At 51.8% G+C, this 27,642-nt stretch overlaps 13 protein-coding genes across 13 annotated transcripts; 6 read left to right on the top strand and 7 right to left on the bottom strand.

The window, feature by feature from the left end:
- Window positions 1–103: 103 nt before the first annotated feature.
- P174DRAFT_364863 (GMC family oxidoreductase) lies at window positions 104–1,900 on the bottom strand (the record flags this gene model as incomplete). Its single annotated transcript, XM_024822024.1, has 3 exons — window positions 104–1,053; window positions 1,106–1,807; window positions 1,861–1,900. 3 exons carry the CDS (start codon window positions 1,898–1,900, stop codon window positions 104–106), a joined length of 1,692 nt encoding a protein of 563 aa, XP_024685480.1.
- Window positions 1,901–3,152: 1,252 nt separating this feature from the next.
- Window positions 3,153–3,588, bottom strand: P174DRAFT_417882 (uncharacterized protein; the record flags this gene model as incomplete). Its single annotated transcript, XM_024824642.1, has 2 exons — window positions 3,153–3,308; window positions 3,376–3,588. The coding sequence occupies 2 exons, from the start codon at window positions 3,586–3,588 to the stop codon at window positions 3,153–3,155; spliced, it is 369 nt and encodes a 122-aa protein (XP_024685479.1).
- Window positions 3,589–4,564: 976 nt separating this feature from the next.
- On the bottom strand, window positions 4,565–5,367 carry P174DRAFT_428388 (MBL fold metallo-hydrolase; the record flags this gene model as incomplete). The annotated part of the gene is made up of 2 exons (XM_024825508.1): window positions 4,565–5,168; window positions 5,246–5,367. 2 exons carry the CDS (start codon window positions 5,365–5,367, stop codon window positions 4,565–4,567), a joined length of 726 nt encoding a protein of 241 aa, XP_024685478.1.
- Window positions 5,368–6,193: 826 nt separating this feature from the next.
- Window positions 6,194–7,928, top strand: P174DRAFT_448590 (MFS transporter; the record flags this gene model as incomplete). Its single annotated transcript, XM_024828771.1, has 2 exons — window positions 6,194–7,116; window positions 7,167–7,928. 2 exons carry the CDS (start codon window positions 6,194–6,196, stop codon window positions 7,807–7,809), a joined length of 1,566 nt encoding a protein of 521 aa, XP_024685477.1. The 3' UTR covers window positions 7,810–7,928.
- A 486-nt stretch (window positions 7,929–8,414) lies between these two features.
- P174DRAFT_384475 (Hsp20/alpha crystallin family protein) lies at window positions 8,415–9,545 on the top strand (the record flags this gene model as incomplete). Its single annotated transcript, XM_024823213.1, has 1 exon — window positions 8,415–9,545. One exon carries the CDS (start codon window positions 8,415–8,417, stop codon window positions 9,411–9,413), a length of 999 nt encoding a protein of 332 aa, XP_024685476.1. The 3' UTR covers window positions 9,414–9,545.
- A 367-nt stretch (window positions 9,546–9,912) lies between these two features.
- On the top strand, window positions 9,913–10,856 carry P174DRAFT_94024 (uncharacterized protein). Its single transcript, XM_024832496.1, has 2 exons — window positions 9,913–10,041; window positions 10,139–10,856. Exon 2 carries the CDS (start codon window positions 10,195–10,197, stop codon window positions 10,417–10,419), a length of 225 nt encoding a protein of 74 aa, XP_024685475.1. The 5' UTR covers window positions 9,913–10,041; window positions 10,139–10,194; the 3' UTR covers window positions 10,420–10,856.
- A 138-nt stretch (window positions 10,857–10,994) lies between these two features.
- On the top strand, window positions 10,995–12,826 carry P174DRAFT_438695 (uncharacterized protein). The gene is made up of 5 exons (XM_024826606.1): window positions 10,995–11,179; window positions 11,235–11,377; window positions 11,433–11,496; window positions 11,554–11,944; window positions 12,128–12,826. The coding sequence occupies exons 1-5, from the start codon at window positions 11,030–11,032 to the stop codon at window positions 12,814–12,816; spliced, it is 1,437 nt and encodes a 478-aa protein (XP_024685474.1). The 5' UTR covers window positions 10,995–11,029; the 3' UTR covers window positions 12,817–12,826.
- Window positions 12,827–12,988: 162 nt separating this feature from the next.
- P174DRAFT_510028 (putative C6 transcription factor) lies at window positions 12,989–14,879 on the bottom strand (the record flags this gene model as incomplete). Its single annotated transcript, XM_024831628.1, has 2 exons — window positions 14,064–14,879; window positions 12,989–14,007 (listed from the first exon to the last, which is right to left on the bottom strand). The coding sequence occupies exons 1-2, from the start codon at window positions 14,776–14,778 to the stop codon at window positions 12,989–12,991; spliced, it is 1,734 nt and encodes a 577-aa protein (XP_024685473.1). The 5' UTR covers window positions 14,779–14,879.
- A 239-nt stretch (window positions 14,880–15,118) lies between these two features.
- Window positions 15,119–15,975, bottom strand: P174DRAFT_417876 (nuclear transport factor 2 family protein; the record flags this gene model as incomplete). Its single annotated transcript, XM_024824641.1, has 2 exons — window positions 15,119–15,360; window positions 15,417–15,975. The coding sequence occupies 2 exons, from the start codon at window positions 15,973–15,975 to the stop codon at window positions 15,119–15,121; spliced, it is 801 nt and encodes a 266-aa protein (XP_024685472.1).
- Window positions 15,976–17,069: 1,094 nt separating this feature from the next.
- On the top strand, window positions 17,070–18,794 carry cpa1 (carbamoyl-phosphate synthase (glutamine-hydrolyzing) CPA1). The gene is made up of 3 exons (XM_024826605.1): window positions 17,070–17,185; window positions 17,285–17,711; window positions 17,732–18,794. The coding sequence occupies exons 2-3, from the start codon at window positions 17,384–17,386 to the stop codon at window positions 18,748–18,750; spliced, it is 1,347 nt and encodes a 448-aa protein (XP_024685471.1). The 5' UTR covers window positions 17,070–17,185; window positions 17,285–17,383; the 3' UTR covers window positions 18,751–18,794.
- Window positions 18,795–19,061: 267 nt separating this feature from the next.
- P174DRAFT_438692 (putative GTP binding protein (Gtp1)) lies at window positions 19,062–20,880 on the bottom strand. The gene is made up of 10 exons (XM_024826604.1): window positions 20,676–20,880; window positions 20,591–20,619; window positions 20,523–20,537; window positions 20,448–20,472; window positions 20,078–20,396; window positions 19,917–20,026; window positions 19,718–19,863; window positions 19,592–19,649; window positions 19,375–19,539; window positions 19,062–19,321 (listed from the first exon to the last, which is right to left on the bottom strand). Exons 1-10 carry the CDS (start codon window positions 20,702–20,704, stop codon window positions 19,114–19,116), a joined length of 1,104 nt encoding a protein of 367 aa, XP_024685470.1. The 5' UTR covers window positions 20,705–20,880; the 3' UTR covers window positions 19,062–19,113.
- A 156-nt stretch (window positions 20,881–21,036) lies between these two features.
- On the top strand, window positions 21,037–22,483 carry cwc2 (active spliceosome conformation promoter CWC2). The gene has a single exon (XM_024823212.1). It carries the CDS (start codon window positions 21,049–21,051, stop codon window positions 22,291–22,293), a length of 1,245 nt encoding a protein of 414 aa, XP_024685469.1. The 5' UTR covers window positions 21,037–21,048; the 3' UTR covers window positions 22,294–22,483.
- On the bottom strand, window positions 22,406–27,611 carry cpcC (putative protein kinase (Gcn2); the record flags this gene model as incomplete). The annotated part of the gene is made up of 8 exons (XM_024830661.1): window positions 22,406–22,829; window positions 22,887–23,328; window positions 23,382–23,812; window positions 23,860–24,862; window positions 24,917–25,246; window positions 25,295–25,818; window positions 25,902–27,339; window positions 27,396–27,611. The coding sequence occupies 8 exons, from the start codon at window positions 27,609–27,611 to the stop codon at window positions 22,519–22,521; spliced, it is 4,695 nt and encodes a 1,564-aa protein (XP_024685468.1). The 3' UTR covers window positions 22,406–22,518.
- Between the last annotated feature and the right edge of the window lie 31 nt (window positions 27,612–27,642).

Genomic DNA, 27,642 nt, shown 5'->3' with positions numbered 1-27,642 from the left:
GTGGTAGTACTTGACAATTTCACGAATGGCATCCCGCAATGGCAGTGAGTGGAATTATCAGCTTGGCCCCATTGATAACAGGCAGATTCTCTGCTTGTGTGGATCATTTCTCATCCAACCTATACTCCCGAATCAAAACTTCGGCAGCTGTCGCCCCGGTCACATAAGCAGTAGCCTGGGTGTGACCATTCGGCAAAACAGGCACGACGCTCATATCCGCCACACGAAGATTCGCGATTCCAAACACCCGGAAATGACTGTCCACCGCCGCATCAGCGGCACCGTTCTTACCCATCTTCACGGTGCCGGTCATATGCCAGCTAGACGAGAGATTATCCTTCCAGAATTGCAGGATGTCCTCGTCCGATTCGGACGTCGGCCCCATGATCGTCGATGTGGTATCCTTGGCAAAGGCTTCGTATTTCGTTAATTCCCAGAGATGACGGAAGGTCTCGATGCAGGCCCGTCTGTCGAAGGGGTGGGAGAGGAACTTGGGATCGAAGAGGAGTGGGTCGTTTGGGTCTGATGATTGTAGTCGGACTTCGCCGGCTGATTGTTCGTTCATCAGGAAGACGAGCATGCAAATATAGCTGTAATCCTGGAAGAGGTGTGGGAAGATGAAGTGTACTGGGAAATGGGTCATGATCTCGTAGTGCGGGATGGTCTCCCGGTTGAGGAAGTCTTGTACCGGTGGTGGGAGGGAGCTGAATTCGGCGGATGAGGTTACTTGCTCTGATTTGAACCAGCCGACGCCGAGCTGGCAGGCGTATCGGGCCCATGGGCCTGTTCCGTCTTTTTCCCATTGTTCCATCGCTGCTGTCATGGCGGTTTGGTCTTGGAAGAAGGTGTTGCGGTCGTTTGTTTCGGGGTTTCGGGCTAGGACTATCGGCACGAAGAAGTGGTCGCGCAGTCCCTGGCCGATTGCCGGAAGGTCTTGAATGACCGGGATGTTGAATTTTGCCAGCTCGTTGGCTGGGCCGATGCCCGAGTGCATTAGGATCTTGGGGCTGTCGAGGGAGCCAGCTGAGAGGATAACTTCTTTGGCAGCAAGATCTATTCAGAAGTCAGGATTTGTTTGGAGGAAGTGGTCTGGACAGGAACTTACACCTGTTTCTTTTGGTCTCAACACCAATAGCCCTCTTGCCCTCTAAAATGACGCGCTGCACCGGACTGTCTGTGATAGTAAAGAGGTTGTCAGGAGCATCAGACAACAAATCCACCGCAGTCGTCCGGAGCCCCTTCTGAGCCGAGTTGATACACAGACCCATTCCTAGGGGGTTGCCTGAATTATGGTCCATGTTTCGTTCGAGCCCAGCCTGTTCAAAGGCATCCAGAACCAACGAGAGATCATCTTCCCACTCTTTAGCATACCCAATCTGCAAACCACCCTTGTCGCCATGATCTCTAGCCTGATGCCCACCGTACTTCTGGTCAATAGTCCCCGCGAATGTTTCGAGATTCTTGAACCGTGCTTGCATGCTCTTCCACGAGAAGGTTTCATCTCCAACCACAGACGCCCATTCATCATAGTCATCCTTAGCCCCGACGGTGTACACTCCAAAATTGATAGCAGAACATCCGCCTAGTCCTTTGCCTCGGGAATAGTCCAGCTGGCGGCCGTTGCAATGTTCTTGCGGGGTTGTTTTGTAGCCCCAGTTCATTTGCTCTTCCATAAAAGTTGTCCATCGCTTACCGTCGACGCGCAGGGACTTGTCGTCGTTTCGGCGGCCGGCTTCAAGGAGAAGAACGCTGGGGCGTTTGGTAGACTTGGCGAGAAATGCGGCAAGGGTGCATCCAGCCGGGCCGCCTGATCATACAATGAGCTATGTTGGCGACTCTTGCAGCGAGATGCATACTGACCTCCAACGACAATGAAATCGTACGTCTGCTCTGATGCCATATTGGACGATATCCGCATGCAAGAAAGAAAAAGCAGACGGTAGACAGTCAAGTATGTCAGCTTTCTTGCAACACCCTTTCTTATATGAAATCTTAGAGACCCACTTTTGCAGCCTTCTCACCCCGCATCAGCGTCAGCGAAAGACGAAGCTAAGACGACAGCTCAACGGGCGATTGGCCCAGGTGCATTTGTCAGACTGGTGACTACTCCAGCAGACTGCATATATCCCCTCTGCCTCTGCCGTGTCTACCTACATTAGCAGATCGTTGGGGTAAGAAGTAAAGCCCAGTGGGGAAACCGGTGAGAATAAGGGTAACAAAAACTAAGATATATCATCACAACAGGTCTGTGACGAATAGAATCCACCATTCAGACATCTGCCTCCCTATTGACGGGGATAAATAATTAAAATCTGATCAGTGACTTCCCTTTTGCATTTCTTCTGTGTTGAAGAAACCATGTCCTCCCAACCCCCGCTTGTCTGATGTGGGGGTCATTTGTGAATCTGTCTGCTCGCCGCGTTGCCTGCGACCAGTGTTTGCCCAAAAGCTGCGTTGCATAAAACTGGAAAACTGCACTGTATGTGTTCGATGTTAGTGATTGAACCGTCAGTGGATCTGGAGTCCTCCATCGCGGTGTGGTCACCCAGCAAGGACTACCCTGAGAGGAAAAGCTTGGTCAAGCGTGGCAGCAGTCGTCTGGATAATGCGGGGAGGATAGCATCGCAAACAATCTTTAAGTGTTTTATAATTGACACCAGATGAGGACGGTTCCGAAAGTGCGAGAGAACAGCCAGTTCATACCAGCCAGATCAGTACTCAGCCTATCCCTCCGGCTGTCGAGATGCCCGAGGCAGTACCGTCTTTGCCTCCATCCGTGCAGATTGAAACATGTCCGACATTTTCAATCTTTCAAGTCTGCGGTATACCTCGCGGGAGAACCCTTTCCCTTCTTTGTGGACCTCGGAAAGTGTGCCTCCGGTGCCCAATTCTACCGGCAATCTTCAAATGCCCCCAAATGGCTTGGGATGCCAGGGGAATTAGACCAGAAGCGCCGAGAACACCCCTGCTCCCCCGACAGGCGTAAAGCAGAGACTGGATTCTTTGCAGGACATCACGCGGAAACTTAAGAGAGTGAAGAAGGAGGTAGAGAAGAGCAGGTATAGTTAAGGTGTGGATTGGTGGAGGGAATAAGCTGGTTTATTCTGTTGAATAGATCGTTTATCTTGTATTAGAATCAAGTGATATACGTCCTACTCATGCTTTCCTGTTTCAGTAACGTTCCAGGTCATAAAGTCAGTTCGACTCTCTCGGGAGACGGCATGCGTCTCCTCCGCGTCCGTAACATCCAGCCGGGTGGGATCTGCGCCGGCCTCGAGCAGGACGCGTGCTATCTGGGCCTGCTTGTACTGTGCCGCAAGATGCAGCGGTGTCATACACATAACAGAATATACATTAGGACCTTTTTCCATCCACCCCGAAGCCTCGATCGATTAAACGCTGCACGATCTCGGGATGGCCGCCGATGATTGCTTCGTGCAGTGGGTTGCTATCGCGGTACTCCAGGCCTGCTGCCGTCACATCCGGATTATCCAGAAGCTGGCTCAACGCATCCCAGTCACCGAGTTTCGCATGATGCAGAATAGAGTTGATTAGCTTTCGCTGCTGCTTCGCTGGGGGTGATGGCATGAGTGTGACTAAATTGGCATTGGCAATCTCCAGGATTTATTGAACTAGGTGAAGAGTGACTAGTCCACTCAGTGTTAGTGTAGTTCCATCAGTGAAGTGATGATACAACGAATTCTCAAGAAAATTATTCCCAGATTCCCATGACAAAGTGACACACATAGTATAAGGTAGTATGTAACTGTCTTTTAAGTGAATGTGAATGAGAGAGAGGAAAAGTTCATCCTACTAACCACTAATTTGTGCCTGCCACTTAGTCATGGTCTTGGTGCTCTGCATTATGCATCTCTATCGTAAGGAAATAGGTAACTAGGTAGTTAACGATTTTGCTTACTTAACAATTGGTCAAAATTCAGTTCAATAATTGCCTAGGTTTTTAGTCACCATGCCTTATTCTTTAGGCCTCTACTCTATATTTCCATTTCCTTGCAACCTTTCTAAGCCCTAGGCCCCTAAGCCAGTGCCTTACCAGCATCTGCCCTTACCTAGGTATTGCCCCTATCTCCTAAACTACTACCTGTTCCCAAGTCCTATCTAATACTACCTTGCGAAGGATATAAGGAAGATAACATATAAGTATAAGACTATATAAAATCTATAGTATTACACCCTCTGAATTTTCCTATAGCCCCTACACAGGTGAGCGGTGAGCCTATAAGATACTTAGTAAGATGGTGAGGGCCATAGGTCTGAACCCTGCGCTGGGAGTGAGGTTAGTGAGCAGAGTGAACTCCGCCGTAGCCCAAGTATACTTTAGCATAGCATAGCCAAAGGGCCGTGAGCGTAGCAAGCGCGCGGCCAGCTTGTAAATCCTGAAGGATCTAGTCTACCGAAGTACGTAAAGCTTAGTACTACCCCCTTAATATTGATGACACTAGATGCATTCATTTTTCTTTTTATTTTTTTGTTCAAATCCATATGCAAAATGAACTCTATGCACAAGTCTATAAGCACCCCTCCCCTGATGATATACGTTCACCTACAGCACCGAGACAGCCTCACCAGGCTTAAGCCAGCAAACCTTGTCACTAATCCCCTCCTCTTCAAACGCCGCACGCAGCTCCTTTCCAAACTGCGTAAAATGATGCCACGACTCATAGTGCATCGGAACCAAGACGTCAGCCTTGATATCCCGGAACAGCCGCGCCGCCTGCTTCCCATCCATGGTAATGTTTATAAGTGGACTATTGGGATCCTCCAGATCAGAAGGCACATGCGCATTCCCCAGGTTGAACACCGCCGCGCAGATATGGTATTCATCCGCCATCTTTTTGAGGTCTTCGATGTAGACTGTGTCGCCGGAGAAGTAGATTGCCTTGGGGAGGTTATCGCGACCGGTTCCGAAGCCTTCGCCTGTGATGATGAAGCCGGTGCATTCGCCGCCGGGGAGATGCTGCGTCGGCGTGCCGATAATCTCAAACTTCTTGCCGGCTATGGTGACGTTGATCCTCTCCCAGGGTTTCAGTCCGTGGACTGCCGGACGGGGAGAGAGATTCTTTGCGCCGTCGACGGTTGTGAAGACGCGGCGGCCATCTAGGAGGCGCCGGCCTAGGTCGTCAAGGTTATCGACGTGGTCTTCATGACTGAGCAAGACGGCGTCGATGACGGGGAGTTGGTCCAGACGGAGGGCAGGGTCATCGTCGACGAGAAGGTGAATCACTTCGTTGACTGGGAATTTGGTGCCGGCGGGGAGAAAAAGGGATCGGTGAGCATGTTTACGCCATTGATCTCGAGGACGGCGGTGGCGGTGCCAATGTGAGTGATGTTCAAGGCTGGAGACATTGTGATAGTAAAGTAAGCGCCTTAGAGTTTGTAGATGCTTGGTCTATTTGTTCATTCTTCTTGGAGCATTGTCTATGCTATATATTATATATACAAAGGAAATGACACGAAGAGTACAACTCATACGATACACCCGTAGAAGGATTACTCAGTCTGACAAATGTGATTTAAACAGAAAGAAGTTACATTACTCAGATGTGGACATCAAGAAGGGTAAGATTACCCAGACGTGGTTATCAACAAGCGTCTGTATATAGAGGCGTGCCTCAAAAGTTTTGGCGCTGGTTCATGCAAGCTTACATAACATATAGCCAATCATGTCGTCCAGTTGTCAGTGCTGATAACCATGATTGGCTATATGTTATGTAAGCTTGCACGAACCAGCGCCAAAACTTTTGGTGCACGCCTCTGTATTCAGATATGGGACCTTGGGATTATGCCAAAATGGTTCACAGTCCACTAGCTGAAAACAGTCACTATCTCCGCCAAGATGTCCTTTTTCAGTCACAATCTCCGCCAAGACGTCTGTACCAAGTTAAAACAATCCTAGGAAAGCTCTTAAAATCCTTCGAGAATCATGAATAATGTTTCCCCTTTCAAGGATAGATATTAGAAATCCTCTCTGACTCGCCACCTAGAGCTTAATAATATCAGAAATAGTCATCAGGATCGGCTAAGCATTGCCGTCGGCTATCAAAAGCCCTTTGACTAGCCATAAAGTTTCTATAAATATGTGTATCCCTGTTTTAGTATCTATTTCTCAGTTGCCAATGTTCAGTCGACAGTGGTCCGGAGGATTTGACATAGTCCTTCCTTTAGCTGGCACATGATGGATCCGTCCATCGATGATGAAGAAGCCAACAGACAGGCTTCCCTGCCAGAGACAGAACTCGATCTGACGCGCAGCTACACGGCCGGCGCAGAGGGTTACCCGTCTGCCAGCATTGAACCCAAAGTCACCCTGGTTGCAAGCGTCCTGAATCCCCCCGAATTTGAAGTATACTGGGAAAGCGCCGATAGCGAGAATCCGCGTACCTGGCCACTATGGTACAAGGGCCTCACGGTGGTGGCCATGAGCCTGGGTGCAACAGTAATCAGTCTCTTCAGCACATTATACACTTCCGGTATTCCCGGGTTGATGGAGGATTTCCATGTTTCAAAGCTCACTGCGCTGCTTGGCGTCACGACATATCTTCTAGGCATGGCTGTCGGGAGTCTATTCGTTGCTCCGCTGAGTGAGATTGTGGGCCGACGGCCTGTTTATATTGCCTCGATGAGCGTGTTCCTTGTGCTTCTTCTGCCTAGTGCATTGGCGCAGAATATCACTTCAATCATTGCCAGCCGCTTCTTTGGAGGGCTCTTCGGCAGTGCCATGATGTCCAACTCGCCTGCTTCAGTCAACGATGTCATATCAGACGAACACCGTGCTCTGGCCTTTGGCATCTGGTCAATTGGCCCGGCAAATGGCCCTGTGTATGGTCCCATTATCGGAGGATTCGTGTTTCAGTACCTGGGATGGAGATGGACGAACTGGATTGTTCTGATCATTGGCGGGGTGGTCTTGGTGTTGCTCGCTTCTATCAAAGAGACCTATGCGCCGGTCATTCTGAAGAAGAGAGTGGCAAGGCGACAAAAGGAGACAAATAACGTCAAATGGTGGACGCGCTATGATGACCGGCAAGGGTTCATGTCTCTGCTCCAAACCAGTCTCAAGCGGCCATTGAAAATGATGTTCACGGAGCCAATATGGTAAGGCACTCACCCTCAATCCTCTTGAATGCCAAGCTGACAATTGATAGTATCTTCTGGGATAGTTACGTTGCCATCGTCTACGCAATCCTCTACCTCTGCTTCGTCGCCTACCCTATCGCCTTTCAACAAGAGCGCGGCTGGCCACCAGGTATCGCCGGCCTCTCATTCACCGGAATAGGCGTAGGCGTCCTGATAGCCATAGCCCTCGAACCTCTCTTCCGCAGAGTCATAAACGCCCACCGCAAGGATCCAGAAACTGGTACCGTTCCACCAGAGGCGATGGTTAGCATCGTCTGTCTGGGAGCGACGCTTCTGGCCATCGGCCAGCTCTGGTTCTCCTGGACGTGCCGTCCAAATGTCCACTGGATCGTGCCGATTCTCGCTGGTGTCCCGTTCGGCATGGGTAACGCGTGTGTCTTCATCTACGCGAGTAATTATATGGCGAGGTCGTATGGGATCTACGCTGCGTCTGCGTTGGCGGGGAATATGGTGCTAAGAAGCATCATGGGTGCGTGTCTGCCGCTTGCGGGGCCGTCGATGTATGGAACGCTGGGGCTGAACTGGGCTGGGACCCTGCTGGGGATCGTCGAGGCTGTGTGTATCTCCATTCCGACTGTTTTCTATTTTGTGGGCGATCGTATCCGCGCCGCGAGCCCTATGATCAAGGAGATTGCGAATATGCATGGATAGAGATGGCCTGATGGCTGACAGTCTGTTCATATTCTGTATATGTTGATAGAGTTTAGTATAGGACACAATCTTGGCTTACACATGCATCTTTCATTAAACTCGCACTCCTGACCTTGATATGGGCTTCTTTATGGCATTCTCAATTCTTATACCTTCCTGCAGTTGCCATATCACAGACGTATCCTGGGATGAATCAAGCGATAATCTTTGGGGCCTTGCTGGACATAGAAAAATTATATCCGATCTCCGAGTCCGACTCGGAGGAAATTCCCGGGAAATGTACCAGTCGGAGAACACGAAATGGCGAGACCGAGTCCGGGGTTTTGCCTCCTCGGGTTTGATTTCCGTTTACGGCAATGACAGTATGCGTAGTCTCTTCTGCCTATCGTATCACCACGTCTTCGCCCACGAGTCTGACGAGTATTTGTCTGCCTGGGTGGCAAGTCGAGGTCACAAGGTGTACGTGTGCGTAGGACAAGGTGAGTCATGACGGTCATTGTAGCTGCTTGGACAGGTATATATATCGCAGTCAATTCGTAGGAACCTCAGCCTGCAGTCTTTACAGACCAGATCAAGTCCATACAATCATACAGTATCCAGTCAATATGCTGCATTCATGTCATTTTAGTCAGCATCCCCTAGCCTGGGATATCTCCATGCTAGAGGAACATCCTTTCTTTGCTCACCATCATCCCCCTCCATACCATGACAGCTTCGAAAGCAGCTCCGGGGAGCCCTCAAAATGCGAGAAAAAGGCGCACAAAGAAAGAGCCAAAGAGGGTATGGAAGATGAACATCCCGAAAAGCCAGAGTTCCGCTTCAGTCATCCCTGTGGCCGTGGCGGTCGCGGATTTCTTCATCACCATCTTGGACCAGGACATCACCTACATCCCCACGAACACGAGCATGACGAGGAGAATGAATTCAGCGGATGGACTGAACATGAAGGACCGGGATTCGGACATCACCACCACCACCACCACCACCACCCACACCACAGAAGAGGTCACCCCTGGGGAATGTTCCGCGGACTAGAACGAGGGGGACCAAGACGGGGACGAGGTCTGGGGAGAGGCGGTAGAGGCTTCGGCCATCACTTTTACCATATGCATCCCCGCTTCCGCTCTTTTCACCACTCACACGACCCGACCAGTTTCACGCCCCCGGTCGACATCTTTGTCACACCTACCGAAACGATCATCCACGCGTCACTCCCGGGAGCTCAAAGATCGGATTTGAGCGTTGCATATGATGCATCGCGTTCCATGCTCCGCATGGCTGGGGTTGTGCACCGTCCCGGAGTTGATGAGGAGATGTATAGGGCTTTGCTAGTTGGGGAGAGAGGGCGTCATTTGGGAGTGTTTGAAAGGGAGTTGCCGATCTCCCACGATGTTGCCATTGAGGGGATCCATGCTCGACTGGTTGATGGGGTACTGAGGGTTGCACTTCCTAAGGTTGAAGGGGAAGTTCAACACCCCAACGATGAGATGGACGAGCTGGAAAAGGAGGGTGCAAGTAGTGAATTGAATATTGATGGAAAAGAGGAAGAAGATGAGGTGGAAGACGAAGTTGAGCGGGAGTATGTGAAGGTGGATATCCAGTGATTGCTTTCAACATAGTATAAAAAACAGTATCTATACAGGGCAGGATAGCGCGTGAATCTATTCCACCCTATATCACATATATGACAAGATTTTAGTTCATCCATCATAACACTTTAGTGGAGCCCACCAATGGTACTCTATCTTGTTCCTTAAGTTAACATGAGTAGCAACTGCCACACCAAATCTACCTTTAATACACTTTCTCAAGGACTGGCAGTTGTAGTGGTGCTGATGAGGACTAAGCAGGTCCTTTTTATTTCTTGGTGCTACGTACGGCAAGCCATTAGAACAAAACCAAAATAACGTATATAAGATTTTTAAGTATACATACTGCTGCTAATTCTGTCTATATAAGTAAGATTAGGTATTTCTCCTCTCCTTATTTATCTATCTATACTTTAACCTAATCTTTCTATCTATATAATAAAGCGATAAGTATATAATACCTTATCCTGCTATTAATCTTAAGTCTTATAAGCCTAAGGTAATTAATCTCTATTAGAATAGTACCATCAGACCATTCACCATCCACTACGGAAAATACACAGAACAACAACGGTGCCTTTGAGGTGTCTGCCTGCGGTGCGGTTAGATCACCACCGCCTGAGATCCCTGCCTCAACCATGGAGTATGTTTTCGAATGTCAACTTGATGTCAACTTTCAACACGTGCTAAGCCGCCAGTAATTCTCTATCATATGCCTCTGACAACTAACTCCTCAACAGTTGTTTAAAGGAAACAACATACGCAGAATACGTACTCAACCTGTCCCTATAACATAATGCTCTTTCTGCTGTTGATCACCATGCTTCTGAACCCATTCCGACCATGCGAGGGCTCGCCAATCTTCCAAGAGGAATATCGGGCCAGCTACGTACCAAATGTTATCAAACAGGATATGGCCACCAGGTTGTGGCGCCGGATACTCCATACGTGGCAGCGGCCGGCCCAGACAAGTTATACTTCTTCGACACCCGATTCGACCCTGAGACTGCAAAGCACGTGAAGGAACAAATTTAGAAGGCAACTGGGCCGAACCCAGAGCTCAAACTGCCTGAGCATGAGCCCGCCGGTGATTGGTTGGTGACCTACGACGTGGACAACATACTTATGAAGCGGGATGATATGTTGGCACTATCCAGCAACCACGCTCTGAGCGACCACCCTGTTCGTCTAAACCCCGCGCGTTTATCACACCCAGATTCATCGACGTACACTATGTGATACGAGTGAAATCCGGTAGGTTATGCAGATTATATTCCCGCAAATCTGGGCTTTGCTCCGGCTTTCTGTTGAGCCACCTTTTCCGACCAACCGTGAGACGGCTTGCTGTAGCTGGGTGGTAGATAGTCTTTGTTAGCAGAGTCATCTGAGTCTGGGAACTCTGGACTCAGAGGGCGGTATTTAAGAGGAGGTAACAAGTTTAGGCAGAACAAACACGCTTATAGGCCCTGCAAGAAAAGAATGTTATCATATGCCAACCCACTGGAGCTCTTATCTTATCGGACCCTAGGAGACACGCTAACCGGAGTTGTCAGCTGCGGAGAGAACAAGGACAACGGCTCCATTCTCCCACTCAACCATCCACCTTACCATCTTCAGAACTTGGCTTAAACATGAGACGACGAATAACATTTGTCCAGAGGCCAGAATCTCCCTTCCATGTTGACCAGGCCGTGTTAACGAGCGATGCGCTGTCCATTACCCACCTGGACGGGGCGCGCGAGGAGCGGGCAACATTCGGCTTTGATGAGCTTCCCTCAGAGGTATGCTGCGACTCTGCTGCTAACAGTGAGCTAGACTGATCTATGATATGTATAGATCTGGCAGGTTCTGAAATCAAGTCACGAGCTTCACATCCGGTGGGCTACGGAGCGGCCTTATGAGAATGGAGCGCCGTTTTCCAGTCGGATATCGCCTGGTTTGCATGTTTACTATACCCCTGGGACATCGGGGGAGACAGGGTGCGTATCTACAAGTCGTATTCTTTTTTTTGTACGGTGGTTAATGCAGGTACAGGAGGGGATTGTGCTCGCTATTGAAAAAGGGATTCGATGAGTCGCTAGAATGTGACAGTCTCAGGGTGAGTTCAGTTCGTCGGTCAGTGGATTAGGAATGCACTCTAATTTTCTGTGCATAGTCCTCCTTTATACAGCCCCCTATCCTCTCGGAACGATTCGCTACTACCGCCGCCTTCCAGTACTACAGTCGTCTTCCCTCCCTGCAGAATCTGGTCGCCTTCATTCAACACAAGTTCTGTGACCGGTCGGATGAGAAATGCTTTCGTCATGCGGAATCAATACTTTCTGCCGACTCGGTCGATCTCAACTACGACAGCATTTCGCATGCGCTAACCGTGTCTGCGTATTGGTCGAAATCGCCAAGCCAAGGATGGACCGAGCAGGTCAAGAAGCATACGGCAGATACACACCAGGTCGAGGTCGGGCTTCTCGGCGTCGAGAGCGCCATTGAGCCCGAGGAACTGAAAATGGGTGGTTTACTGGGTGTTGTCGGACAGGACGAAAAGTTAAGTACGTGGTATGGAGGACAGGAGAAGTAAACGATCATGCTGACACATTCCAGAACCGACCTTATTCTCATTTCCCTCGCGACACCATCCTCTCCCAGCTGATGCGACCTACACCGTCTCCTTCCCCGCTCCAACCGGGCTCCATCCCACTCTAACCATCTCAATGCCCCGCGCGTCGCTGAAGCGGCCCCCGCACCTCCGGACGCGACATGCGCCCTCCACACATACCTGACCCTACCATCGTCGATCTTCGGGGACAAATACCAGCTCTCGACAACAGACCCCCTCTTCCTCAACTCCCACAACCTGGCCGCTCTCCGAGCCGTAGCAGGAGAAACCGACCTCGAAGCCCCAGACTGGTTCGTCTCCCGCTGGGGCTCAAACTGGCTGCTCGAGCTCGCAACCCCTCTTCACCCGGATACCAGCCCACAGGAGTGGAACGCCACGATCCCCCTGCACCTGCGATACCTTCCCCCCTCCGAGTCCGGGTACCGCTCCGCCGCGGTACCATGGCCGATCGTCTTCTGGGCGTGCACGGCAGAAGACGGCACCAAGATGGGTGTCAATCCCTTTGATCGGGTGAATCTCGGATGGGAGGGCCTGTTCGGCCCCCGGACGATGTTCTATCAGTTGCATCCAGCACCGCCGGAGGGCAAGGGCCGGCTTGTCGAAGAGCTGGAAGTGCCTGTTCTGCGACTGCGAGAGGATGGTGGATTTTTCCGGAGCAGGACCATTGAGCTGGGGACGGTTGTTGTCGTTGGGCTGGGGCTGCTGTGGGTTCTGTGGAAGCTTGGTCTCGTCGCGTGGACGGCAGGCTCAGGGACAAGCACAAAGACCCAGAAGAGAAAGGACAAGCAGGGCAAGGCCGAGTAGCGTAATTCATTTCAATACCAATGGATGCCCATGCCCATGTATATATTACTTCAAAGGACCGGGACCTAATAATGCCCACTCATCGGAATATAACTAGTAATGGTAAGCCAACAAGCAAGGGGTATCAAATCTGCCTCGAAAATATCCATCACAATCAAAGTGTACTTGCAACTCAAATCCCCATCTCCGGCAACGGCCACGGCACATCCGTCATCAAAAACTGATCCAGATCGAAATTCTGCAAACTCGGCATATCAATCATCAGATCGCCCAACCAGGACATCTCCGAGCGGTCGGCCACGGACTGCTGCGGCGCCGGTGGCTGCGCTTGACGCTGCACCGAGGTAGACCCTCCCTCCGCAGTATCGACGCTAACCCGCGGCGCCGCGGCGGCTGCATTCGCATTGACGCAGAGAACATCACGGAGCGCCTGCGTGTCTTCTTCCTTGCGGCGCTGATGCAGTAGAATGAGCAGGTAGGCAGTGCTGTAGGCTTCGCGCATGACCTCCGTGTCGTAGGCGGCGGCGACCTCGCGGAGGGTGCGCATTGCTTCGCCGAGGAGGGCGAGCGAGGCGCGGCTGTCGATTGCAAGCAAGGTGCAGACGATCTGGAAGGGGACGTTGGCGATCTGGTGCCAGGGGCAGACGGAGGCGACCATTTCGCGGGCGGCGCGGAGGCCGGTGCCGGCCAGGGCGAGGACGCGGTCGAGCAGGTCGCCGGAGATGCTGGAGTTGAGGGCGCGGAGGCGCCGGTAGAGGCAGAGCATGAGGTTGCACTGCGCTAGGATTAGGGGTGGCTGGACGTGGATGACGTCGAGGACGGCGGCGAGGGTGGATTCCAGGCCGGGCGCGTCTTGCGTTTGCTTTGGGTCGAGGCTTTCCGAGACGGGGAGGAGGTTGAAGATCTCTGAGGGGCTGGTTGGGGATCGGGGCGCGGGTGGGAGGGAGGTTGCGCCGTGCAGGACGACTCGGGACCGGCCGAGTTCGAAGGAGATCCACACGTTTAGGTGGCGGGCCATGCCGAAGAGTCGGCGGCGGATTTCGGGGGCACAGGATGTTGTTGTTGTTGTCTGGCCGAGAGAGGTATCTGGTAAGGGCTCGAGATGAAGACCCGACGCCTCGATGAGGTGCATCAGCGTGCAGCTGGCCATCCAGGCGACGTGGGGGGATGCTGTCATGCGGAGGTACGCGACTCGCAGCACCCAGCCGGTGACGATGTCCACCGATGCGGGGTGTCGACGAGCAGACTATGTTCAAGGATGCGTCGAGCGGTTTCGGCCACTCGGTACTCTGCCGGGACGGCTCGTCGCCGTGAGAAGAGAAACCCAAGCGCTGCTATGCCGCAGAGTACCGCATCGTAGGGCCCGTATGGCAGGGCTGACTCGGACGAGGAAGGCAGCCATCGTCTGCTGACCTGGCGGAGTACAACATCCCGGTCAAGGAATGGGTAGCAAGGATCCACTTTTTCAAAGTAGAATGTCATCAATGATCGCATCTCGTCCTGGGAGATGATGTCGACGATGGGCACAGCCGTGGCCGACGTCGATGTCGGCATGGACGATGGTGGCGGGTGACGAGCCCCGACGTTCCAGGCGAAAAGATGCAATCTCGGTGCATTCGCTGGATCCAGCTTGAGACCTAACCTGCGCACAAACGCAGCGCCCGAATTGGCCTCGAGGGAACTGACGTCGATGCTTGTCGAGTCCCCCGGGGTCGACTGCTCCTGGCTCTTGGGCCTCGGTAACTCTTCGACGACACTAGGTCTACGCATCGATAGACCGACTGATGGCCGAAATGCCTTGACATCTTTCTTCTTGCGAGATTGGATGTCGTAATGACACTCGGAGGCTGCCCCCAACTGTACACAGGTGCTGCATGGTTGGTCACCGGAGCACTTCCGTTTGCGCGACTGGCATGATGTGCAGGCGATTCTGGAGCGCTTTCGCGGTCCTGGTTCAGTCATGGTGTTCAGAGCATTTCACGTCAGCATTTGTTGATCAACAAGGTGCGATAGGAGACTCTCCCTTGGTTGTGGGGACGTTGTACGGGGTTACTCCAGATGCGGTCCAACGGTTAGATTAGTGTTTTAGTTATGTTCATGTGGAGTGGTCTGGGAATTACGCTGCGGAGAGGCCAACTGGTTTGCTTTTTTCTCTGGTACAACCAAAGCTCATCGACAACACAGCTCCCAACTGATTCCCCATATGATCAGAATATTAATTGAGTATAAAACCTAACTAAAATAAATGCACAGAGCTATGATTTTTCAGTCGATATTACGCTAACGCTGATAAATAGTTATCTCAATCTTCATACTTTCGTCCGTCTGGATAGCCCATGAGATCCTCCAGTTTCTTCAGGTCAGGCATGCCTGCAGGACCAGGCATGTAGTGGATGTTGTCTCGGAAGGTGGTTCCATTCCACCAGATCTCGTTCTTGTGCAGTGCTTCCATGATGCGGGCAGAGTCGATATATGTGCGGATTTCCACCATCTGCCCCCGATCCCATCGAGTTACCCAGACGTTGACAATGTCAAAGTCATCCCCTGCATGTTGTCTCATGTCAGCACTGTTTCACTGAAAATGACAGCTGTGGATTCACCTGAATTCATCACCCCCCTGAAATTGACCTCCTGAACAGACCATTGCTCATTACAGCCTCCATGGATCGCTTGGGGATGGATCTCGAATTTGTCCGCATGGTCGAGGAACAGCACACTAACTCGCCGCAGCGCATTGACATAGAAATGCAGCAGGTCGTTGTAGTGACCCGCGATGGGATGGTGTCCGACCACTGTGAAACTTACGTTCTTGTGAATGAGGGTGAAGAGCTTGTTCATATCCTTTTCTAGATCTTTGAAAGAGTCCCAAATGTGCATCTGCGAGACGTATTTGCAGTCCGTCGACGGGTTCTCGAACTTGAATCCCTCTCTGTCGCGGTGGTCTGGGGGACTGTCGACAAGACCGTCGCCATTACATCGGCCACCGGGGTCGACAATGCCAGAACCATCGCACCCGGGAGCTTCTAGGGGAGTGTGGGAATGTGCGACTGGCTGTTGCTGGTGTTGGTAGGTTTGAAATGGTAGAACTCCCCAGCCAAGGGTCCCTCCTGGAAGGATTATGGCTACCAGGGCCTGAAGAAGGTAATTGAAGCAAACCATGGATAGAGGGAGGATCTGTTCGATGGAGAACCCACATTATGACACCTTTACAGAAGAACCTTGTCTTCGATATATAGTGATGGATTTCGTCTTGCCTGGACGTCCCGATGTTGAAATTCCCCGATTGATGGAAGCTGTGCGACAAAGTACTACGTTGTACACCTACAGTCATGGTTGAGGTGTCGTAGCATGCAGCTCGCACTCCCTGAAAGTCGCCGATTCGCAATTGCTCATCAGCGAGATGGTCAGGGTGATGGCTTTTGTATTCCCTACTCGAGTGATACGGTTTCACAGAAACATAAGTACCCGTTGTAGAAAGGTATCTAGTAGGTCTGATAAATTGATCGTTCTTCCCTCTCTTTCTAGTATGCATGTTATTCAGAAATTTTTTCGACACGCTGACGTCAAATGATAAGATAACAGAGCCACCAATTCGCTCCTTACCATAGCAATGGGACTAGATATAGTGTATTCCGGAGAAGGTAAGAGGAATGATGGAGGAATTGCCTTTTTAATTCAGCCAATCAATCCTGTTCTTCTCAGAAGTTAAGGTAGACTATAGTCCGTCTTTGCTGTTGAGAATTGGGACCACATCCGGTGAGTCATACCTCTAGATAGTTAAGTTACGCCATCGATGATGACAGCGGTGTGATAGAGGGATGCAGATGCCTTAGTACCGCAGCCTCTGATCCCAACTCGACTCCTTATCCACTTACGATACTGCAAGTATTTAGAGATCACAATCAGAAAGATAATCGCCTTATCAATTGCTGCAGAATTGCCCAATTCATAGCGTAATGAGTTACCTACAGACAAAAACAAGGAAGCGGAAAAGCGCCTCCGATCGCGGAACTCCAAATGCAGCTGCTGTGATTGGTCCATCAAGCCTTTTGGGCCCTGGCGGTCGGTGTAGCGGGGCACGTGCCGCCAAACCCGGGCCGAAGATCGCACTGATCCGAGCAACTCCTGTTATGACCCTCAAATTCTGCCTCTCGCCCGCTTTTCCTTTCTTCTTCTTTTTCTCTTCTCTCTCCATCCTCTGTCAGTCCAAAGACATCATCCATCTACTCCCCCGCAAACACAACCACATCATCGTTCTCTTGATCGATTCATGTCTTTTTAGACATCACACCCATCAACAGATATTTCAGTGACTGGTAACAGCACAGTCGCGCTTATGGTTTTGGCACCCACCGTCTTCACTTCTCAGGTATGTCTTGTCCTTGCCCGTGGCCACATCAATGTCATACCCGCCACCACCCTATATCTACACCAATATAAAAGCCATTGCTAACATAATGCCCTTCAGGACTACATCTCGGATCACCTCTGGAAAGCTTCCGGAAACTATTGAGACCACCCGCATCACTACTCGCTTCTACAATTCTTCAGTCTACCCCAACAAATAATGTTTGCTCGTGTCTTCAAGGCTATGCCCGCCAGGGCTTCAGCCTTCACTTCCGTGAATGCTTCCATTCAGGCTCGCTTCATGGCCACTGTTCGTCAGCAGCGTACTGCTCATGAGCGTGCCACTTTCACGATCCGAGATGGTCCGATCTTCCACGGCAAGTCCTTTGGAGCTCGCACCAACATCTCCGGTGAAGCCGTCTTCACCACCTCTCTGGTTGGATATCCCGAGTCTCTGACCGATCCTTCCTACCGTGGTCAGATCTTGGTCTTCACTCAGCCCTTGATTGGCAACTACGGCGTGCCTTCTGCTGAGCGGGACCAGCACGGTCTTCTCAAGTATTTCGAGTCCCCAACCTCCAGGCTGCTGGTGTGGTTGTGGCCGATGTGGCTGAGCAGTACAGCCACTGGACCGCCGTCGAGTCTCTCGGCGAGTGGTGTGCTCGTGAAGGCGTTCCAGCCATCTCCGGTGTCGATACCCGTGCTATCGTCACCTATCTGCGTGAGCAGGGTTCTTCCCTCGCTCGTATCACTGTTGGCGAGGAGTACGACGCCGACCAAGACGAGGCTTTCACCGATCCAGAGCAGATTCACCTCGTCCGCCAGGTCAGCACAAAGGCTCCTTTCCACGTGAGCGCAGCCGATCCTCAGTGCCACGTCGCTGTCATCGACTGTGGTGTCAAGGAGAACATTCTGCGTAGTCTGGTCAGCCGTGGCGCCAGCATCACGGTGTTCCCCTTCGACTACCCCATCCACAAGGTGGCCCACCACTTCGACGGTGTCTTCATCTCCAACGGCCCCGGTGACCCAACTCACTGCCAGGAGACCACCTACCACCTTCGTCGCTTGATGGAGACCTCCCAGGTGCCTATCTTCGGTATTTGCCTGGGCCACCAGCTGCTTGCCCTGGCCGCTGGTGCTCGTACCATCAAGCTCAAGTATGGTAACCGTGCTCACAACATCCCCGCTCTGGACCTGAGCACTGGCCGCTGCCACATCACCAGTCAGAACCACGGTTACGCTGTAGATGCGTCTACCCTGCCCTCTGACTGGAAGCCCTACTTTGTCAACCTGAACGACTCCAGCAACGAGGGTATGATCCACAAGTCTCGCCCCATCTTCAGCACACAGTTCCACCCCGAGGCCAAGGGAGGTCCTCTGGACTCCTCCTACCTCTTCGATATCTACATCGACAGTGTGAAGAAGTACAAGGCCAGCCAGGCTGCCTTCCACCCTCAGCGTGACAGCCTCCCCAGCCCTCTGTTGGTTGATCTGCTCGCCAAGGAGCGTGTCGGTGTACAGCCCACTATCGGCATGCAGAACATTGCTGCTGCCGCCACTGCGGCTGCCGCTGCCGCTGCCGCTTAATTGAATTTCTGGGTCTGTTCTTATTTTCCGGAGTCATGGTTGTTTACGGGCTGGATATATTGGAATCATTCTTGTCATTAAGTTGATCAAATGCAATTATGAAATTTGCTCATTGTCATCATGGAAATTGCTGTAGACAACAATTGTAAGCACTACATCGCAGCTGAAGCATCTGGGCTGCCTCACTGGCTGCCGGTCTTCTGAGTATAAATTAATCATATGCCCAAAGTCACGATCATCGCAGAACCTTTTTTAAGTTATCAGAGCACCGAAGTAGCTCCAATACCATTAGACTAAACCGTTGACAAGAATTCAAATCTCGGATTCGTTCATTCATAATATCCTAGCATACTATGTCCCAGCCTACTTGGCCACTATCGAAACCACATCCTCGTCCGCCACAACATGACCCAGTCCCACCCGCTGCGGGATATGTCTCGCACTCGCCCCCCAAACCAACGCATACTTGAACGTCTCCTTCAGCGTCCGATGGATGGAGTCGCAGACATCCTCGATGGTCGAGTTGCTGCGCACGATCAGCGCCTCCGAGAAATCGGGGTCTTCTCCTTTCCTGTAGACTGTCAATACCCGAGTGGAATTCTGTAGAAGGGCTTGGGGAAGTACCGTTTAGTGTATACTCTGATCAAGCGCAGTTCAGTCCAGATGCGTTCGACGACGTCCTGCACGCCTAGATCGAGTTCGCAGCTCATCACGGCTGTGTGGGGTTCGCGGGCGAGCTTGTCGAGGAAGTCGAGGCTGACGCTGTCGATTTTGTTGTAGACGTAGAGACTTTAGTGGGTTAGTATTAGTACAATAGAGTGGAAGGGGGTTGGCTGGGCACCATCTGATGTATTTTCTGTGGTCTTTCATGATGACGTCGATGAAGTCGTCGACTGTCGCTGGATTGTGGGTTAGTATGGAGGCTGGAGTCTGGAGTATACATCAAGGGCTGTTGACGTGAGCGTACCGTTCTCGTCTCGCACTAGGACCTCGCAGTTGAGGATCTTGTAGTCTCTTAGGACATTGAAGATCATCTTCTCGTCGAGGTTCTTGGGGGTTGTCTGGAAGGTGATTTTCATGCCACCGGCCTTTTTGGCTTTGAGGTAGATGTTGCTGTTGAAATTAGTATGGAATGCGAGGAAGTAGATTGCTTGCTTGTGTCCTTACGGGGCTCCTTGTTGAGACGGATCCCAACGGCGTCTAGTTCTGCTTCCAATAGGGCCCGCTGTTCGGCGCGTTTTGTAGCGTCCAGGATCATGAGGATTAGATCGCTCGTCTGGACATGGTCAGAATATCATTCCTGAAACAGTGCAGCGTATGTACACACCTTCGCTGCGGAGATGACCTGTCGTCCTCGCCCCTTACCCTCAGCAGCGCCTTCAATGATACCCGGAAGATCGAGAATCTGGATCTCTGCACCGCCATACTCCAGTACACCGGGGATGGCAGTGAGTGTCGTGAACGAGTACGCGGCAGCCTCGCTCCTGGTCTTGGTGATCTTGGACAAGAACGTCGATTTACCGACGGATGGGAAACCTACAAGAGCAACTCGGGCATCGCCGCTCTTGCTCACGTCGAACCCTGTGCCGCCACCGCCGGCGCCGCCGGTGGGCTCCAGCAGCTGTGCTCTTAGCCTGGCCAGTTTTCTGCATGCGGGTTAGTGTGTGCAAACGCACGCACAGAAGGGCAACACTCACCCTTTGAGCAGACCAAGATGGTATTCTGGATCTAGTCAGAACATGGACTCGACTATGTATGCATTGGAGTCCCACCTGTGGCCTTGTTTTCTGTTCTCCGAGTTAGCTGCGGGGTTCTCTGGAAAGAGGCATGGGTGACTTACTCTGCGTCCTGCGCATCTCCTCCTCAATCCTGCATAGTTGCTACATGAGTTGCCTGGCCTTGTGGAAAGATACGGCAAAACGTACTCTTTGATTTTCTCCGTAATGTTCACCATCTTGACGGTGGGGGAAGTCCCAGGACCCCTCTTACGCTTCGAACTTGTATGTACTGGGTAATAAAGAAAAAGACCGCTCCGAGAGGCCTTGTCGGTGTAATAGCAGGTATATTAGACAGGAAAATGAAAGAATTTCCACAATGAAATAGAATGTCTCGAATACAGCTTTAAAACAGTGGTCTGGCAAAGCATATCAAAATCGTCGCAACAAAAACGGCGCCAAGACCCGTCGCTTACATAATCTCAGCATCGCCTCGTGATTTCACTCCGGAGGCATCGCAGTTCACTTCTTTGCTCAACAATCAACTCACAACTACACCCACCACACAATTCAAACCGCAGCCATGGCGGACACGGCCGTCGTCGATCCTCCACATGCCACAGAGCCAACGTCTCTACCAACAGAATCAGCCGAGCCAAGCAACCTCACTCCCAACGACGAAAATGCTCTCACCCAACCCTCAGAAACCGCCGTCACGGCCGCCACAGACGCCGATGGCACACAAAAGAAGACAAAGAAGATAATCCGGCGAAAACGACGACCGGCCCGGCCACAGGTCGACCCTGCAACACTTAAATCCGAGCCGCCCCCGCAGACAGGCACCATCTTCAACATCTGGTACAACAAGTGGTCCGGCGGCGACCGCGAGGACAAGTATCTCTCGAAACACGCCGCGCCCTCCCGGTGCAACATCGCCAAGGACAGCGGGTACACACGCGCAGACAAGGTCCCCGGGTCCTACTTCTGCCTGTTCTTCGCGCGCGGCGTCTGCCCCAAAGGCCACGAGTGCGAGTATCTCCACCGCCTGCCGACGCTGCACGACCTCTTCAACCCCAACGTGGACTGTTTCGGCCGCGACAAGTTCAGCGACTACCGCGACGACATGGGCGGCGTGGGCTCGTTCACGCGCCAGAACCGCACGCTGTATGTGGGCCGGATCCATGTGACGGATGATATCGAGGAGGTGGTGTCGCGCCATTTCGCGGAATGGGGCCAGATCGACCGCATCCGGGTGCTGACCTCGCGCGGGGTGGCGTTCGTCACGTATACGAACGAGGCGAATGCGCAGTTTGCCAAGGAGGCCATGGCGCACCAGAGTCTGGATCATAATGAGATTCTGAATGTGCGCTGGGCGACGGTTGATCCGAACCCGTTGGCGCAGAAGCGGGAGGCGAGGCGCTTGGAGGAGCAGGCGGCTGAGGCGGTGCGGAGGGCGCTGCCCGCTGAATTTGTTGCGGAGCTGGAAGGTCGGGATCCGGAGGCAAGGAAGAAGAAGAAGATCGAGGGCAGCTTTGGGCTGGAAGGGTATGAGGCTCCGGATGATGTGTGGTATGCTCGGACCAAGGAGTTGGAGGATGCAGGCAGAGCCGGCCAGCTCGAGGCTCCAGAGCAGCACTTGATGATCGAAGCGGCACCGTCGTCTTCGTCCGCAGCCCTTCCGTCACAGTCAGAGAATAGTGGTATCTTTTCAAGCTCAACTGTGGCAGCACTAAGGGGATTGGCCGGCGGCAATGTGACGACGCAAAAAGCCCCGGCGAATTCCGGCGGTCCTCTTGTGGCTTACGGCAGTGATGATGATAGTGATTGATTTCTTGACTCAAAAAATCCATTGGTCTTGTGTACAACAGCAAAGATACCTCAAATTGTCTTCATTTGTGTTTTTGTTCTTGATTTTATGCTAGTCATATATCGTTCGGCGTTCATCTGGCGGGTATATTCGCTATCAAAACAATGAGAGGAGACAGCATACGCCTAATAAATGGAACTTCAATACAAATAAAACATAACATGGTACTTCATCACTCATTCACGATTACTTTTCACTTCCACGCCCAAGGTCATAATACAGACACGACCCCGTCCGGTAGTTGTAAATAAAGGCATTGCTGACACTGTCGGGGCCATCGTTCGCGCGACATTCATTGGAAAGGTCTAGTAGTAGTTCGTGCACCTGACTGAGGTACTTCCGCTCAGTCAACGGGGCACTTTGAATGACTGAGCGCCAGCTTTCTGGATCCGACAGGCGCGTATCCCTGATCGCTTCAAGCAGGTCATCTCGAGTGTCAATAGCCGCAATGGGCCCGTTGATTGCCTTCTCGACTACCTCCCGAGAACGAAGGAGAGCTACCTCTGGTTAGTTGTAACTCTTCACGTAATGATGAGAATTCGGACATGACATACCAGACTCGACGATGTTTCTTCTGTTCGTCTTCTTGCTCCGGTGTTGAGAGACCAAGATGCGAACGTCGCTCGATCTTTCACTAGCTCCAGCAATCGCGTCGGACTGACTTGGTAATCGCGACTGCCGCAGGTCGGGTCCGCCCTCGCGTTGATTGCGTGCACGTATCTCGTTCCGAAGCCAAGGGATAAGTTCGGAGCTCCTGATGTCGAGCTCTTCTTTGGGAGCGAGACACCTCACTTTGAAGCCTCGCTCCTTGCTATCTTGTTTTGCAATGACAATCCAGCTATGGTTGTGCTCTTTGTACTCAGACAGGAGTTCTTCCAATGACGACGCGTCGACGGCCAATTCAGCGCTGATATCACTAGCCCATAAATCCTGCACAAGCTTGACACCCATTGTGCGCAGCACTGTCGCGTCGAAGCTTGCAACGAGCACGTCACACTGCCAATGTCAGGATAAACCTTAAGGCACACAAAGAAGAGAATCTGACTTACCCTCCTGGTCTTCCAGAAAGCCCCAGCATCCGATTCAGCATGTTTGGTAGGCGCTTTCGTCGTACTTCTGAGATACTCGAGCATAGCCGAGCCGAGTCTGTCCCAGCTCAGATTAAAGCCAACTGCATGTGTTTGAGAGCAGCCCGTTCGACCCTTCGGGCTGAATTCTTGCACCAACCGGTCATAGCGACCACCAGCTGCAAAGACGTCCCGCCGCTTAGTGTCAAAAACACATTGGAAAAGGATGCTGCCTCTGAAGAACTTGTCGTTCAGACTTCCAAGAGGATTGACATAGACCTTCCGTTTGACGTCGAAGCCTTGCAAGTACGTCACGAGTATGTTTATGCGAGCGAAAATGGGCGACAGTCGCTCAGCGAACTCGGTACCTTCCATGATGGACCTAAGCCGGTTTTGAGCCTGCTTAGGAGTGTCTGATGTGCATTAGCCACTGTCTCGTAAAGTGGAAAGTGAAACGAACCTCTAAAATCAAATCTGGCCAAGTCGTCCAACGATGTAGAGGCGACTCCGATGGCTGGCGATCGGAGTTCACTTCTGATCTTCTGCATCGTCCATTTGCCAAAATTCAACTTGCTGATAACTTCCTTGACCAACGGCACCTGAGAGGGAGTGATGCGGCAGAACTCCATGATGAGCTGCAGAAGGTCGGAGTGATTGATGAGAAAACTCATCGGCGACGACCTGAGCGGCGGGAACTCTTCAATGATCTCATCGAGCACTTTGATAACTTCCGCTTCTTTCAACGCCAGGTCAAGAGTATTGTGCGATACGATATCAAAGTCAACTTCTTTGTGAGTTCTGGGCTCGCTGCCATGGGGCATCTCTCGATAGACTGTGCCGAAAGCGAATGTTTTCTCCAGTGAGGGATCCTGTCTAGAGATAGACCGTGCGTTCGGCAAGGTGAGGTCGAATGGTAGCTGAAGCTGATTACCCGACGCGTCAAGCAGTCGAACGGCCCCGCTTCTGTAGTGTTGGGACCGAGGGAACAGCATTTGCCTAGTGGTCTCAACCGCCCCATGTCTGCGGAATATAGCGGTCAGTCGCTCTTTGACTAAACTCTGAACGAGTAACTCATTGGCAGCAGGAGCAGCACGGGAGTCCACATCCCAGGCAATATCTTCATATTTTTTGGGCGATTGCGAGAAGATGGCCGAAAGTATCTTCTTGTAGTCGGGGGCATTCGGATCAGAGAGGAGATGCACGATCGCTCGTCTAAACGTCTCTTCTTCAACCTGGAGAGGAATCTTGCCGCTCTGAAGAAGTTCCGAGGCAGATGGTCGTTCCTTTGGGTTATGACTCAATAGAGATTCGATAATGCTTCCCTGCACTGCTTTTTCCGAGTACTGGAAAGTCGGTGGAAGAATATGATGTTCTTCTCGAATCGCCCGTAGAGTCTGGTCGCGCTCCATACCCGTAGGCAAAGGGTGGCACATCTCGAAGAATATTATACCCAACGAGTACATCTACCACAAATTAGCGAACCAGCTCTCGGCTACTGTTGGTACCATTATACTCACATCGACTTTCTCGTTATAGTGACCCGCGAAGCCAGACTTCATCTCCGGAGCGACATAGTAAGTAGTCCCAAGACTTCGGGTAAGGTTGCCTTCAAAATCGGCGGTAGTCGAGGAGCGCACAGCGGTGGTAAACTGCCCACTGGTCGCCAGGCCGAAATCTCCAATTCTTGGGTTGCTTGCCACATCAATAAATATGTTGTCTGGTTTCAGATCGCGGTGTATAATGCCGTGGCTGTGGATATGACTGAGCCCATCAAGAATTTGACGGAACAGTCGCCATGACCGATCGATGTCATCGTACAAGCCGTTCTTTATCAAGTCGCGAAGAGTCTGGCAAAGTCAGAAATTTGCCTTTAAGCGACTACAGCGGACACTTACATGTTTCTCGCAATACTCCATCTGTATATATAGCGTTGTAAGATGGGCTCTTCCATGGGAACCGGACCTGACTCGACTTAGCTCAGTCCCCGCGGCGCTCTCCTCGCGATACCCGTCATAAGACTCTGTTCCACCTCCTTGAGATAGGCTTGCCTCATGTTCGTCGTCACTGTCAGAAGCAAACTCGATCTTGGGATAACCGCTCGAGCTGATAAAGTCAAGCCCTCCAGTGCTATAGTCAAAGCCGTTTGCGTCCCGACTAGCAAAGGGGTCTCCCTCCGTCGATGAGATAGCTTCTTCGTCGATCTGATCATACTCTTCCTCCAGCCATGCAGTGAAATAGCGAACCACGTATGGGTGATTGAGTCGCGAGAGCAGCATAATCTCCGATAGAGTATCTTTGAGGGCCGAGGCCGACCTTTGAGAAATCTTTTTGATAGCATAAAACCGGCCATCAAGCTTATTCCGGGCTTTTACAACCTGTCCAAAGCCACCTTTTCCCAGGCGCCCCGCTTCATCAAAGTCTTGGTTGTATCGCGAGAAAGCGGGAAGCCCCCAGTCGAGTCAAAGCGTGGGCGTCGGGGCAGTGATACTGAGTTCGAAGTACTCGTGCGAGCAATCAAAGGTGTGTCGACCCGGAAGAACTCGAAGGGTTGGAGTTGGAAAGCGGTGGGGCGCTTCTTCGGGTCTGGTCTGAAAAACTCATGCAGCAGGTCCTGCAAAGGTGCTGATAAACCCAATGTTCCCATGAGTGCGTTCGCTGATGTGTACCGCTGCAAGACATCCTTACCAAACGCCATCTGCAGAAACACTATACCCATGTCCCATACATCAGTTTTCATTGTTGGAGGCGTACTGTCTTGTATGAGCTCGGGAGGCATCCAGAAGGGTGACTTTGAGATCGTCAGGGCTCTCTTGCTGTTCTCCGTATCCGGGAGCGCATCTTCAATGCTTCCTTGCAGCTTTACAATGGTAGCGCCTTGCGGGTTCCTGAAAAGCAGAATGCGTCCGCAGTGGATATCCCCATGCACAAGTCCGCTGCGATGGTAAAACTCAAGAGCTTCGAGCAATTGGATCATCCAACCACGGATAATTTCCACCGACACGCTCCCCACGATGTCCAGGAACTCGGATAGGGAGCCTTTGTTCGCATATTCAAGAAGAAGATATACTCTCCACGTGCTGTCTCGGGCATCGAAGGAGTCTAAGGGCCTATATATCTTGAAACCAATAAAATCCACAAGATTGGGGTGCCGAAGTCTTTTCAGAGCCTCTAGTTTGTCCTCACTGGCACGCATTCGCTCCCGGAAACAAATCGATGCCGTCCCACTCCCATCGAGAGAAAGTTCTTTCAGGACGATAAGAGGTGCATGCGAGCGGCTCTCGGACACCACGGGTCTGACTGTGAACGTCTGCTTTCCTGGACTGCTCTGTAGAAGCGTCTTCCCAAATACAGCACTAAAGGCTAGCGGTTGTTCATTTGTGTCGTTTATGATTAATGGTGGATCAAAAGTAATGGCGTCGGGAAAGTGGTCAACCGCATCGACAGAGCCGGACAGGCCTGTACCGGAAGACCTACTCTTTCGCCTGGAGAGTCGAGCCTTCGTGCGCTCTCTGAGTTTATCCTCCAACAGCTGCTGCAGAGCTCGCTCCTCTTCCGCTGTGGCCGCCTCCTGTTTTCGAAGCTCTTCTTGCCGTTCCAACTCTGCACGCTGATTGGCAGCAGCTTCTTGCACCATGCGTTCCTCTTCTAAACTTGGTAGGTCCTTATCCTGGGCCTGTGCCTGTGCAACATCCTCGAGAACGTCCTGTATCGACACGGCGAGTTCATAGATCATCTCAGAGCCGAGCAGCTCTTTCGGTTTGTTTCGAATAATGTCTTGAATTTTTAATCTAGCCCTGTGACGAATGTTCTCCGAATTACCCAGCGAAAGATTCGGATACGTTTTGGGATATGTCGTTGGCAGCTCAACTAGCAAATCAACACGGACCTCAGGATTTGACGAAGCACGTAGATGAAGCTTGAAGGCCACATCGGCCGATTGCTACAATACTCAATGTCAGCCGCGTCCAAAACCTAGTCGGAGAATACCAAGCGCACCTGCCAGGCGGAAGGCCTGTGCTCAATATCTTCAAAGTCATCACCATAGATCGAGCGTAACGCCTCGGCCTCATTCTGGTGGATCTCCCGGTAATTCGTCGTCGCTAGTCCGGGCTGAGCAAGCGGAGTGGTATTCGGCGTCGACTGCTTCCTCTCCGCTCGGGGAGAGCCGTTTTTATGGACATTGCTAGGATTCTTCTTCTGCTTGTGAGGCATAGCGGGGCGGTGGGCGGTGGGCGGTGTAGAA

The sequence above is a fragment of the Aspergillus novofumigatus genome, assembly GCF_002847465.1.
Source record: "Aspergillus novofumigatus IBT 16806 chromosome Unknown P174scaffold_2, whole genome shotgun sequence".
NCBI classification, from domain to species: domain Eukaryota; kingdom Fungi; phylum Ascomycota; class Eurotiomycetes; order Eurotiales; family Aspergillaceae; genus Aspergillus; species Aspergillus novofumigatus.
This window is presented reverse-complemented; position numbering and strand designations above follow the sequence as displayed.